Genomic DNA, 13,525 nt, shown 5'->3' on the forward strand with positions numbered 1-13,525 from the left:
TGTCTCGGACCACCGGCTCCGCCTGCCGGCGGGCGACCTCCTCCCCCCGACCCCGTGGGGCCGGCCCCGCCCACATTCCAGAAGAGTTAGGGGGTGCCCTCCCCAGCCCCCGCCCGCTCCCGACCTCTGACCCCGGCTCAAGCCCACTCCCAGAATCCCGGGCACCGAACGCCGCAGCAGCTGGCCCCAAGGGAGGGGCGGCGAGGCGGGGGTGGAGGCTGGAATGTGTGCGGGGGGTGAGGGAGGGTGCCCCCGAGAGGGGGCGGAAGCGGGGGAGGGGCCGGGAGGAGGAGCCGGTGAGACCGAGACGGGAGGAAAATAGAGAAGAAACCTCCAGGGACAGATGGAGACCGGGACAGAAATACAGACCGGCCCAGAGATCGAGGAAGGCGGAAAGGGGAAAACAGAAAAACACAGGAAAAGAGAACTCAGAGGGAGCAGGGGGAGGGGCACACGTGGGTGGGGGGAACAGAGGCAGCAGGCCAAGGACAGAGGCCCCTCCGAAGGGCAGTCTCCAGTCATGGAAGGGCCCCAGGTGACAGCGGCCCCGCCCGCACTTGCGGGCTGGACGCTCTCCCATCCCGAGTGACACCGGCCGGCTGCCTGTCCTCTGCCCTCCCGGGTCTGGGCGGCCGTGGGTGGGGCTGCAGTGGAGACTTCTGGGTGGGGCCCCAGCACCCTCGGCCGTAGCTCGGCGACTCCAGTTCCCAAGGTGCCTGGAGAGGAGGGCGTTCCCGCCAGGCGCGGTAGGGGTGGCTGTGCTGGGGCAGCCGCCGGGTGCTGGGGGTGCCGGAGCCGGCCCCAGCGGGGCACCACTCCCTCTCATCTTCCTAGGGGCCTGGTTCCTCCCAAGCCACCCCTCATCGCGTCCTTTGGCATTTCAAAACCGTGCAGCTTGCCCCAATTACCCATTTGGCCGCCCCCAGGGGACTCCGGCCTCCAGCAGAAAGACGTGACCCCAGTGACCTTCTATTGCCCGCCCACAACTGCCTCATCACCCCAGTAGCCAGCACCTGGATCCAGGCCTCCGTCCGGACTCCACACCTTGGTAGCCACACCTGTCCACACCGCCAGCCCCAACCCCCATCAGTCTCAGGACTCTCTGCCCGCCCGACTAGCCCCAGGGGCTAACCTCGGGCCAAAGGTTTGCTGACATTCTCGCCACCCGGCAAAGGCGACCCTGTTTACGCCGACCGCGGCCCGCTGCCTTTTCAGAGTGGACTCCTGGCCACAGCAAAACTGCGTCTCAACCAGGCAGCGACAAGGACTTCCTGCCGCCATAAGCCCCCCCGGGCCCCCAACTGTCCCGGTTCCTGGCTTGTAAGCTTCCAGGTGCACAGGGTCGTCTCCAACTGCTCCCCTTCCCCGAATCTCCGAGCTCCCTGCAGCCCCCTTGCCAACCACCTCACTGTGAACCACAGGCCACGTTCAGACAATGGCCCATCGGTCCCTTCCCAGGCCCCTCCGAAGCCCAAGCAGAGCGTCCAGAAAGCTCCTGGGATGTTCTGGCCTTTGCCCTCCCCACCCGCCCCTCCTCCCTGGGGTTCCCATCTCATCCCCCCCGAAGCCAGACTTGAGGAATCACCCCTTTCGAGTCCTTGCCTTCGCCTTTTGGTTTAGGCCCCCCAAATTGACTTCCCAATTGTTCCCCAAATGCACCCGCTTTCACGTCTTCAGACATCTGCACACGCCATGCCCCCCACCTGGGGCACGAGTTCCCTCCTCCTATCCTTGGCAAAGTCCTATTACTTTGACAGGGCCTCAACCCAAGTGCCCTCCTCCCGCTCCTCGCCCTGCGCTCCTCCCAGCCCGGGGATCGCGCACACGAGGTCGTGGGGAGGGGGCAACAGGCAATGGCCCGGCTTAGAAGGGGGGAGTGCACATGCGGCGCCCCCGGATACGCCCACTCTCCCGTCCCGGAGCTGCCGCAGGCGTCAGACCCCTTGGCGCGCATCCCGCCTCCAAAGTGCGGACGTGAGGCCACGGGGGCCGCAACGCCTCCGCGCCACGCCGCGCCTGCGCACTCAGCCGGGCCACGCCGCAGTCCCACCTCCGGGCGGAAACCTTGCGCGGCTATTGGTGCGTGCGGAAGAGCGAACGACGTGGCCACCAATGAGGCGTCCCAGGGGTGGGCGGGCCCTGGTCCGCCCGACGCGAGGACGGGGGCGGGCGGGGCGCCCTCCCCATGGTGACGTCAGGCCCGGTTCGCGGCGCGTTGCCATGGAAGCCGCGTTTCCATCCCTGCGGGCTTCCGGGGGCCGCCCCCTCCCATTCAACTTTTTCCTCAATGGGGGAGGGGGCGGTGCAGGGCCGTCCCCGCCCCCTGTGATTCCGCGTCCCCTGCCTCCTCTGGGCCTCGGTTTACCTTTCCGTACTGCCCACGGCCACATGGCCTGACCGGCTGCCTCTCCGGTCGCTGCACCCCCTCGGCTGGGCACCTCTCCCCTCTCAGCCCCCCACTCAGGTGTGTGCGTTTCAGGCCCGCGCAGTGGGAAGGGGCCAATGGCCGCAGCACCCAACCACCGGGGTGGGGTCCTTCTAGGACTCCCGGGTAGGGCTGTGACGCTCGGACCCCAGGGCTGGGCGCCAGGCAGCGCCCTGAGGAGTGAGTTCCCCGGCAGTAGACCAAGTGCCCCCTGTCCTGGAGCGTGCAAACACAGCCCCCGTGATTCAGCGGGTGCCACCATCTACTCCCTCCTTCCGCATCTCCCACCCAGCCCTGTAGCGGCCACCCGGCTGCGTGGGCAGGGGGTTCGACCTGAGCTGTCCCACCCACACTTCCACCCTGCGGTCCTCCGGGCCCGCGGGGACGTTTGCGCCTTTGACCTGAAGGTCTGAAGGGATCAGCCTGACCTGGGCATCCTACCTTCCTGGCGTGGGCGTGCGATGATTTGGGGGTGACTGGGTGGCAGGAGGGACAGAAAGGCCTTAGCAAGCTGCTCCCAGGACACTCCTGGGACTGCACCTGTTTCCCTTCCCCATGGGCGGGACTCCTAGAACTGAGGCTTTGGAGGGCAGGGTCTTGGGCTATAAGAAATCAGCCCGGGGATGGTGGTCGCTAATGTAACAATCACCCCAGTGCTCAGGAGCAAACGGTATTTCTCTTTGGGCCTCGGTTTTCTCATCTACCAAATGGGAGGGTAATTAGTTCTCTTAGGTGGCTGCGTTAAGTGAGGAAATACATGTGAAATGACCTCCAGTGTTATGATTGTGTGTCTTTGCCCAGCCCCAAAGTGGATGAAGGTGGGACTCACCACCTGGCCCGGCCCTCAGGGAGCTCCAGGTGGGCAGGGGTGGGAGATGCAGACCGGGGAAGTTCCTAGGCAAAGCAGGGGCGCTGCCTAGGGGTGTTCCTGCGTAGGGCACGGCCCGGAGGCTTAATCCCGATGGTCAGGGATGGGGAGCGCTGGAATGCAAGGCCGGGCAGGCCGAAGGGAGTCCACGCAGGGCTGGGGTGGAGCCAAACCGGGAGGCCTCGAGCGCCAGCCCTAGGCCCTGGCTTGACTCTGCGAGGAAGAGGGGGTGCTCTGGAGGCCTGGCGCCATACCCAGGGGTGGGGCTCGGGTCAGGGGTCCTCAGGCTGGGCCCCCCACGCGTGGGCGGGCGGATGGAGCTGCTTCCCCCTTTCTGGGGCTGGGGAAACCGTGGCGCAGAGCCTGCGGCCAGGTCTCCCTGGAGACCGAGTCCCTGGGCTCGCCTGCAGCCCACTTTAGAGCCTAGAACCGAGAGGCCCCACCCAGGGCACACAGGCGGGCAGCCCCGTACCCACACCCTGCAGGACTTCCGGCCTTGGGTACCGGGAAGTGGCCGGCCCCTCCCTCCCCCGCCAGGCGGCTTCCTGCCCACCCTCACCCCAAGGCGGGGAGGGGGCGTGGGAACTGTTCCGGGACGCGCCCCTCCCCCCACTGGGCGCCCTGGGAGCACGTTCCGCCTGCCACTCCCTGGGTGGCGGGCTACCCCAGCATCCAACCCGACCCTCCTGAGACAGATCACCCCCTACCGTACTCAGCCCACTCTGTGACAACCAAGACCACCCCCCCCCCACCGAGATGAGCAGGCCGGAGGTTCACTCGTGTTTCATTTTCTGTTTATTCCTTGAAATCACGGTGTTTGTGTAGGCTTTTTTCTTTTCCAATTTCATGTTTTCATACAGGAAACTCCCGCAAGGTGCCGGGACACCCCACAGCCCGACCCCCCGAGGGTGGGTAATGCTTTCTTGGGGGTGGGGCCCTGGCGAGGGCAGAGAGGGGTGAGCGGTTCCTGCCTGGGGCCTCCACCCTCAGACCAGCGGAGGCACAGACGTTATTTAAAAATCGTTAAAAAAAAAAACCCCATCAGAACACACATTAAATAGATATCCAAGACAGCGCTTCAAAAACAAACCCGCCCCTTTTTTTTCTTTTTCTTTTTTTTTTGGAAAAACAAAACAAAGATCCTTGACCCCTACCCTCTGACCCCTCCCTGCCCACCCCCCCCCCCACAAAAAATTTACAGAGCTACAGTTAACACAAGATGTTCACATCTGAAACCATTAACTTTAAACACATAACCGGGGGCAGGGTGAGGACCTGGGGTTCATCTAGGAGGGAGGGGCAGGCAGAGGGCGAGGGGTGTTGCACAGCACAGAGGGGCGGGGCCAGGACGAGACTGACAGGTGGGGGGGCAGGGCCCAAACATCTCCATTATCAGTAAAAAATAAAAGTGAATGAAAAAAACCCTCCACCCCCATTGAAATGGCCCCAGTAAGGGGGGGGGGGGAGGTCTGTCCCTCTGCCCTGGGGGATGCCCCTGGGGCATGGGCATGAGTGGGGAGGGTCCAAATTAGACCAGCAGCGAACCCCCCCCAAGGGGGTTAATGCTACACAGCGTTGCCCCTCCTGGGGTTTCACAGCTCAGCACCCCCTCCCCTCCCCTCCCAGCTGCCGGAGGGCCCCCAGACACAGTCCACAGGCCCAGATCCCTCAGGTTGGGTGGGGAAGGAGGGCTGGGGGCGTCAAGCCCGCCCCCCCAGCCATTGCTCTCCGTATTTTTCAAGAGATTCCCAACCACTATTGGCTCAGTCAGAAAATTAATAGTCTATAAATACTCCAAGCTCAGAAAAACGGGGTGGGGCGGTGGGGTAGCGCTGAAGGAAGTCGCACAGTGCGTGGACGGGGTGCAGGCTGGCGGCGGGCACCTCTCCTCCCTCCCTCTCCTTTCCTGACAGGAAAGGGTCCCCCCCACACACACACCCCAGCCCACACCGCAAGAGGCAGGCTCTGGCCAGCCTCTCCCCTGAAACGGCTTTTTTTTTTCTTTCCCAGGAAAAAGGAAAATGGAAAAGGAGAGACCAGGAAGAGAAAAGAGTACGGATGTGGAAGAGAAACAGTCCCTGGCGGTCAAGGTTGCACCTGGCGGTTAAGGTCGCGAGTTGTTTTAGGGCCAGGGTTTGTGGTGGGGGCCTCTCCTCTCCGCGGCCCCCTCCCCTGTCTGTAAAGTGCATAATGAGGCATCTACATTTTTGACTTCAACCTGAAAAGGGTGGGGAGGGCGGCAGAACGGAAGGGGGGGGCGGCTTCCTTGTCTCCGCTCTCAACCATCTGGAAAGACTGCTACATATTTGGAGCTTGGGAAGGTGGGCGGGAGGGACCCGGCCAGGTCGGGGATGAGGATGGGAGATGGAGGGAGGGGCGGGGAGTGTGAGCCAAACCGAGGAGGCAGGAACCCAAGTCCATGGAGAGTTCGAAAAACCACGGTAGGAAGTGAAATTTCAAAAAAAAAAAAAAAAAAAAAAAAAAAGGCCGCGTAACCGGGAGGGGGAAGCGCCCCTCTGCACCGGCCGGCCGCTGGCCCTCCCGCGTGGGGCCACGCTCACAGGCTACCCTGGGCTGGGGCGAGGGACAGGGTTCCTAGGCCACCACGAACTCTGACTTGATGTCGGGGTTCACTTCTGGCTTCCAGACGGCGTCCTCGAAGTCGAGGCCCAAGCCGGCCGCCTCACTGGGGCCACCGCCTCCCCCGCCGCCAGTGCTGTCGCTGCGGCCAGCCTTGCGGCTGGGCGGCCAGTGGTAGGGGCCGCGGGCGTCGCGCCGGGCCTTTCTGCGGAGCCGTTTCTGCTGGAGCAGCAGCTGCAGGCGCTCCACCTTACAGCGGGTGGCTCGGTTTTCCGTCTGCCGCAGGCGGTCCCCTGCAGAGGTGGCAGTGACCATGACCCTGAGGGCCCCTTGGAGGCCAGACCCCCAACCCAACGCGAGGACCCCCAGCAGATGGGCATCAGGCCTGGTCCAGCCCTCGTGGACGCTCCCTCCAGCTAGTGAGTGGGTCAAGAGGGTCTGCTGAACCTTTAGGTCGTTAATTCCACGTCTGCTGACCAACCAGGCTGTGAGCTCCATGAGGGCAGGGGCTGGCCTGAGCCAGGCACTGGGGACACGGCTAGCATAAAAATGAGCTGGAGCTTGAACCCTTTAGGCTATTTCTGTGACCCACGGTAGGACTCAGGCTGTGCCTTGGTTTCCCCTTTGAGACCAGGCCTGGGGGCCCACATCACGGTTCTACAGGATTCCGGAGGCGTCCGGAATAAACAGATCGTTGCGGTGGCGGGGCGGCACAGGCCGCCCTTGAGCAGGAGGGGAAGCTAACCCCCTCCTCGCCCTGACTGGCCCATTCACAGAGGCCCCACGCACCATCTGGAGAAGGTGCCCGAGGGGGGCGAGGAGGAAGTGAGGACGGACCCCCCCCCCGGGAGGGCACAAAGATGCTGTGTGCCCCCAGCACACACACTCCCTTCTCTACACACGCCTGTGGAACAGGGCGAGTGGCAGCTGGCAGCCCCCTCCCCGCCACCAGCGGCTCAGCTGCTCTGACAGGCGCACAGAGGAGCCTTGAGAGACCCAGGACGGGGTGGGGTGGGGGCGGACACTCACCCGGGGGCTTGCACAGGCGGGCCTGGCTCAGGGAGGCCGGGGCTGCGGCCGCCAGCTTCTCGCAGGAGGTAGTTTTGGGGGCGAGGTCCGGGGCACACTGGGCATGGCACCGCAGCTGGGTCAGCGATGGGGGCATGCCCTGGTAGTGCCGCGTGGCACTCAGGAGGTCGTTGAGGATCTGCAGGATGGTGCCAATGTCCCGCCTCGGCCGCCCGCTGCTGTCCTGGCAGTTGGGGTGCAGCGTACCTGCGGGAAGGGGTGTGGATGAGGACCCCAGTGGTGGACGTGAGGCCTCGGCAGTGCCCGTGTCCCATGTGTACAGGCGGAACCCCTGAGTGACACGGGCACTCGCGCCCACCCATGAGGACACATGGCCTGCTGTATGGCCAGGCACATGCGTGGAGATCCCAGGGAGCGTGTCCCATCCCTGGCGTGGGTTCATGTGACTGCTCACGGGACACGCCACGACACCTACCAGAGAAGGTCCCCGAGAAGACCCCCGGGGCGTGGTTCACAAAGCTCTCGATGACTGCGCCAGGTTTGCGGGAGCGGGACGTGGGGCTGCCCCCGGCGGGGGACGTGGGGCTGGCACCGGTGCTGGCAGCGGGGGAACAGTCCATCTGCTGATGGGGGAAGGCGGCACATGAGCTTTGGGGTTCAGGGTCAGGGGATCACCCACCAGACCAGCACCAGCCCAGGATCTGGGGACGGCCCTTGATACAAAAAACGTATCCGGCGGCTCTGACGTTCTCCCGCCACGTCCTTCCCCACTCACCTCGGGACAGGTGGTAGAGGCCGAGTGGGAGCGGAAGGAGCCGGCTGTGACAGGGGAGGATGCGGGCGCAGGGCTGGTGGGCACTGGGGGAACGCGGGCGGCACTGGACACTGGCCGACAGGGAGAGGACACAGGGGTGGCGGTCACGCTGGGGTCTCCACGCGCGGCGGCGGCGGCGGCAGCCAGCACGTGGCGGTGCTGCAGTGGGGCGTGCTGGGCTGCGAGCTGCAGCTGGACGAACATCATATGGTCACCCACGCGCAGCGCCAGGGTCAGCGGCGAGCGGCCCGACAAGAAGTCACTGACCTGCAGAGAGCGGCCCGTCAGCCCAGGGCTCCAGCCTGCGGTGCCCCCAGCCCGGCCCGGCCCGGCCCCCCGCGCTGCGTGACCTGGGGCCTCTCGCCGCCCCTCTCTGGGCTCTGGGGTCCCTGTCGGTGCCACGGATGCTTAAATAAAATGAATCGGTATTTCCGGAAGCTGCCTCCGCCAGCCCGGCCCGGGCTGGGCGCCGCTGGGGGCTGTGGGGGGACAGAGGCGGGTGAGACGGGGGCCTGGCCCGCCCTGGCCAGCTTGGTTCTTTCAAGGGGAAACCGAGGCCAGAGGGGGCGGGGCCCAGCCAGCAATCACTGCTCTCAAAGAACCCTCACCTCACACCTCTTCCCCACCCTCTCTCTCCAGTGAACACTGCAGGGGCCTAGCTCAGACCCCCTCCCAGCTAAGCCAGTGGAGCAGCGAGTGGGCGGAATTCCTGGACAAATTCTTGTCCTAACCTTTGCTTTCTCAAGATAAATATTTATCTGTCCTGGGCGGGGCCGAGGCTGAGAGGGAGGTGTTGCCTCTGCGGGCACTGGAGGGGGGGCCCTGACCGGTTCCCTGGGGCCGGAGTCTCCCAGGGCTTCAACAAAGCCTATTCAAACGTGAACCTCCAGTCTGGCAGTCCCTTCGCGGCAGGCGAGGGGTGCATACAACCCCCATCTGCACTGGACCCCTCCTCTGGGGCCCGGCCAGTGCCGCGCTCTCCCCAGGCCGGGATGGGGCGGAGGTTTCTGAGAAGTGACACAGGCCTCGATGACTCAGAACCACCCCCTCCCTGCTGGCAGCGGCTGGCGTAACCTTCCCTGCTTGGGGGCCGTGGGGAGAAGGCAAAGGAGGCAGGCCGAGCGCAGCCCCCACCCCGCAGTCCCTGTGTACACGCCCTCCCCAGCCCCAGAGATGCCCTTTGCAGGAAGGGCCTGGGGTGGCTTCCCAAGAGCAGCTGGGTGTCCCCCCCCTCCACCCTGCAACTTCCTCCCAGGGGAGGGTGAACGGGCAGGCATGACTCGGTGCCAGGCGGAGAAGCAGCTCTGGGAGCCCAGTCACTCCGCCCAGCACCTCCCATCTCCCTCCTGACGTAGACACCCTGCGGCGGATGTGAACCAAACACGCCCAGGGGCCCCCTGCCAACCACAGCCCCCCCAGGAGCAGGGAGCTCAGTTCACATCTGCCCCAGGAAAGCACACGCCAGCCCCACCCAGCTCCAGGGACCCTGGCTCTCCCCCCACCCCACTGCTCCTCCCGGACGGCAGACCACCCAGCTCCTGGGTCCCCTCCTCCTCCTCCGCACCAGCCGGCTGATGAGGGCAGGATGCTACACGCCGGGAGGGGGCAAGGGCCTTAGGGCAGGAGGAAGGGAAGCCGCTGAGCAGGTTCCTGAGGCCGGGGGCCAGCCCAGCCCAGCCAGGGAGGCCGGGGACCTGCCACCCCCACCCTGGCAGCGGGCGGATAGCTGAGGCCTGTGTCACCCTCCTGGGAGGAGGGCCCCGCTGCCAGAAAAATGAGGAAAGGAGGGGGAAAGAAAAAAAGCAAAAAGCTGCAACAAAACCGGGAACCCAGTGTGGGCCAGCCCCAGCCTTCCTCCTCATCACCCTCCCGGGCGCTTACTAAATATTTTCCTAACATCCTGTCTGGTCTGTGTTGGCCCCAGGAGCTGGGCGCCCCCGCCCCTCCCCCCTTTGGGGCAGAGAACAAAGGGCAGAGAGAGGAGGAGGAGGGGTGACTCCCCACCCCTCGCAATGGGGTCACGGAAGGAGGAAAGAGTATCACCCAGTCCCATCCCTCCCCCACCATCAGAAATGTTAAAAAGATCTCTCTGGGGAAACCGCAGTGGGGCAGGGGGAGAGCGCCTCGGCAAAGCTGGTGGGGCTGGGGACACAGGCCCGGTGGTGTGGGAGCATGGGCCAAGGTCACCCCGCAGGCATGCTTGTGAAAGCTGGGCCCCCTCCCCCATGGCGGCCACCGTGGGAGAGAAGGCTCTCAAGGTCAGGTGGTGAGTGCTGGGGGGGCGGGGAGGAGGAATAGGAAGCTGGGTGACCAGGCCAAGCTGGCATGAAGGCGGAGCGGCGCGTCCCCTCCTCTCCTTACAGGCCTGCTGGGAGCACAAACAAACCCCAGGCTCTCCAGAGTGGCCGGGCACTGGGCCTGCTGCCCCCAAGGGCCAGGAGGGGGCCGGCGCGGGTCTTACCTGGGTCTCAGTCAAGCTCTCGAGGGCCTGCATCACAGACTGTTCTGGCCTGGAAGCCTGAGACTACAGAGAGAGGAAGAAGAGAGCCTGAGGGCGCACCCGAGTACCGGGGCTGGGAGGGCCCCGCTTGATGGGTGGGGTGGGTGGCCCTGAGGGGAAGGGGTCCAGTGTGTGATGGGCACTGTACTCGCAGGGGAGGGGACTGCCTGTCAGTGTGGGGCCTCGGGGCGCACTGCCCCAGCCATTTACCATGAGGCCCGCCTCCACGGTGGGCACGAGTGTCAGCTTGCTGCCATCCCCCACGCCGAACTCCTGCAGCTTCCCCGAACTGAGCCGGCTGAGTGGGGAGGAAGGAAAAGGGTGAGGCTACACCGAGACAAGGCAGGGGCTCGGAAGCGGAGTCCGCGGGGGAGGGCTGGGCTCGTGGTGTAGAGACAGGAGTCCATCACCCCCACCCCTTCCTGGCCTCCAGATCCAGAGACCTGAGTGTGTGCGTGGTTGAGGTCAGACCCTGGGAGCCCCTGCTGACGGTGCAGACCCCTTCTTCCAAGGAACCCCAACTCTGGACTGAGGGCAGTCTCTCTGCGCCTCAACGAGGCACGTTTTCACCATCCAGGCCCAGCCAGCCCCTTGGCACCCTCCCCCCACCCTGGGGCCGCCCCCCTGTAATTCAACCACCGGGGCCTGGACTGTCCCTGCGGGCCAAGCGCTTAGCCTTTCCGGGCTTTGCCGGGCGGGCCTCCCCTCCTCCCTCCCTCCTTCGCTGGCGCAGGCCGCCGCCGCGGCCGCCGCTCAGACAAAGGAGACCCTCCCCCTCCCGCCCCTCCCCCACCGGGGCCCCTCCGCTGGGGATGGACACTGCGTGTCCCCGGAGGCCCGCGGAGGGAGGGCTCCCCGGCCTGGAGGCGATTTAAATGGCGGGGGGGGGGAGGGGGAGACTGCGGGAAGCGCTTGGTGGCGAGAACAAAGGGGGGCAGAGAGACGCAAGTGGGGGGAGAGGCAGCCAGACGCAGAGGGGGCCGCCGAGCAGATACGGAAGCCGGCAGGTCGCAGGCAGAGGAGGCAGCCGCCGCGCCCCCCACCCCCGTAGCTGGGACCCCCGCGCCGCCCGGGACTCCTGCCTTCCGGTGGGGGACGCCGCCTAAGCCCGACCCGAGGCGCCCTCGCAGCCGCCTTTGTGCAGCGACCCCGGGCGGGGGAGGGGGCCAACACTGGCAGGGCCGAGCAGAGGGCGCCCGAGAGCGCGCGGCGCGCCCCCGCCCCCCGTCTGGCCGCCCCCTTCCTTCCCCGAGCGGCGCGCTCTTTGTTCCCGCCCCGGGGCCGGGGCCAGAGGGGGCGGCGGGGCCGGGGGGCGCGGGGGTTGGGGGCGCGCGGTACCTACGTGTCTTTGTGGAGCAGCGCCAGGCGCTCCTTGGGCACTTTGAGGCGTTGGGACAGCCGCTTGCGCAGCCCCTCCACCGTCTCGTCGGGGGGCACCGACAGCTCGTAGCGGGTGCCCGTCGTGCTGTGGATGGCCAGGCTCATGGGCGCCGTCTCGGCCGCCGGGCCCAGCTCGCAGGCACCGCCGGGGGCACCGCGCCGGCAGCTCCGGGCGCCGCCGGGCTGCGGCTCCATCCCCGGCCCGCGCTGGGGGGCTGGAGTCCGCGGGGCGCCGCCAATTCTTGCCGCGCCTCCGGGCAGGGCGGGGGCGCTCCCCAAACAGGGGTCCTCGGGGCCCCTGAGGGTGGGGGGCAGCGCGCTTCCCCTTCGAGAAGGTCCCAGGAGCGGAAGGTGAATCAGGAATCAAAAATCCGAGTGGCGCTCCGGGGTCGCGTCGGCTCGTCGGGGCACCTTCTTGGGTGGGGACTACACTCTCAGCTCCTTTCAAGGGCGGCGGGCGCGGGAAAGGGTCCCGGAGGAGGGGGCGCCGCTCAGCCGGCCGCGCTCAGGGCCGTCTGCCGCTCGGGCCGAGCTTCCCCGGGCGTCCCCTCCCTTAGCAACAGCCGCCGCCGCCGCCGCCGCCGCCGCCGCCGGAGGATCTGGGGGTGAAAGTAACAAGAAAAAAAAGTTATAATGTATCAACGTTCCGAGGGGCGGGGCCGCCGCCCCCTCCCATTCACTACTTACTCCGCCGGCCTGCGCCGACCAATCAGCGCGCGCCGAACGCCCAGTCGGCCACACGGGCCGGCCAATGGGAGCCCCCGCCTCACCGCCCCACGTGGCCGCGAGGACCCGCCCCTCGCTCCGCCCCTGTCCCGGCGGCCAAGCGGAGCGCGGCGGGGGCGGGGCCGGCGCCGCTCTGGCCCGCCTCCGCGCCCCCGCCCCGCCGCGGCCATTCATAAGGCCCGGGCCCGCAACAAAGGGCGGGCGGCCCGGCCCGGGGGGCGCGGGACCCAGGTTTGGGGCGGCGCGCCGTGGGGGAGGGCAGTGGCTCCGCGCCGAAGGAGCAGGAAGCCGGGGCCTTCCCCCAGCGCCGATCCGGGAAGCCGCCGCGAGCGGAAGCTGGACGCGGTCCCCGCGCCTCGTGGCCGAGCCCAGGCTGGGGTGCTCGCGGGAGGGTCGGTCCGGGGCTCCCCCCACCCGTGAGGCGTGAAGCCCCGGCAAGGGGTGGAGCTGCGGGCGGGGCCTGCACCCCCGTGGCCGGTGCCGTGGTGACGTGGCCGGTGCCGGAGAGGCCCTCCCGCGCCGGTGCCACCTCGCGTCCCACCCCCGTCCCGCGGGCCGGGCCCGCTTCCCGACTCGCGCCCGCCCGAGCCGTGACGTGACGCGGCGTCCCCGGCTGCGCCCGCGCGCGCCGCTCGGGGCTGCGGTGAGTCAGCAGCGCCGGCGCGCCCTCTGCCGGCCCCACCCGGGAGCGCTGCCCGGAGACCCGGGGAGGGGTCGCCGAGGCCACCAGGGACAGGGGGCAGTCCGACGGGACTGCGGGCGTTGTGGGAGCCTCGCTAGGGGCATGAAGCCTCCAACTCAGGAGACTGGGGCTTCACAGTCGGGGAAACTGAGGCCGGAAAGGCAACTAGCTCAAGGTCACTCTCGGGGAGGGGGAGTGCCCGGGGGGCGGGGCGGGGGCAGAGGTCCCTCCCGGGGTGTGCTGGCTGCGCCGAGTGCCTCCCACTCCACGTCCCGTGGGGCTTCCCAGGGCTGGAGACACCTTTGAACACTGCCTGCTCAAAGAACAAAGAAAAGTGGGGCACCCTCAAGAGCCTAGAGTGGGAACCCCCTTCCTCGGCCCGCGAGGTCCCGCCCCGCACTCACCGGGAGAGGCAAGTCCGAAGTCCCAACTGTCCTGAGTGTACCCACGTCCGGGCCGAGTGCGCGGTGGCGGAGCCGGTCTGGGGCCGAGCGGGCGGCCCCCGAGCCTTTATCCGCGCC

The 13,525-nt window shown here is 67.0% G+C and overlaps 1 protein-coding gene across 4 annotated transcripts; it reads right to left on the reverse strand.

Moving 5' to 3' along the window:
* Positions 1-4,254: 4,254 nt before the first annotated feature.
* MIDN (midnolin) lies at positions 4,255-13,525 on the reverse strand. Of its 4 annotated transcripts, none has more exons than XM_028485002.2 (9): positions 13,409-13,525; positions 11,559-12,195; positions 10,427-10,514; positions 10,178-10,240; positions 8,067-8,195; positions 7,678-7,983; positions 7,378-7,522; positions 6,903-7,148; positions 4,255-6,166 (listed from the first exon to the last, which is right to left on the reverse strand). In XM_028485002.2, exons 2-9 carry the CDS (start codon positions 11,789-11,791, stop codon positions 5,889-5,891), a joined length of 1,488 nt encoding a protein of 495 aa, XP_028340803.1. In that variant the 5' UTR covers positions 11,792-12,195; positions 13,409-13,525; the 3' UTR covers positions 4,255-5,888. The 4 variants fall into 4 exon arrangements, with proteins under 4 accessions (XP_028340803.1, XP_023990243.1, XP_054938783.1 ...); XM_024134475.3 differs by having other exon boundaries at positions 7,378-7,525; positions 13,409-13,516; XM_055082808.1 differs by lacking the exon at positions 8,067-8,195 and having other exon boundaries at positions 13,409-13,523.

Source organism: Physeter macrocephalus, unplaced genomic scaffold (assembly GCF_002837175.3).
Source record: "Physeter macrocephalus isolate SW-GA unplaced genomic scaffold, ASM283717v5 random_311, whole genome shotgun sequence".
In the NCBI taxonomy this organism is placed as follows: Eukaryota; Metazoa; Chordata; class Mammalia; order Artiodactyla; family Physeteridae; genus Physeter; species Physeter macrocephalus.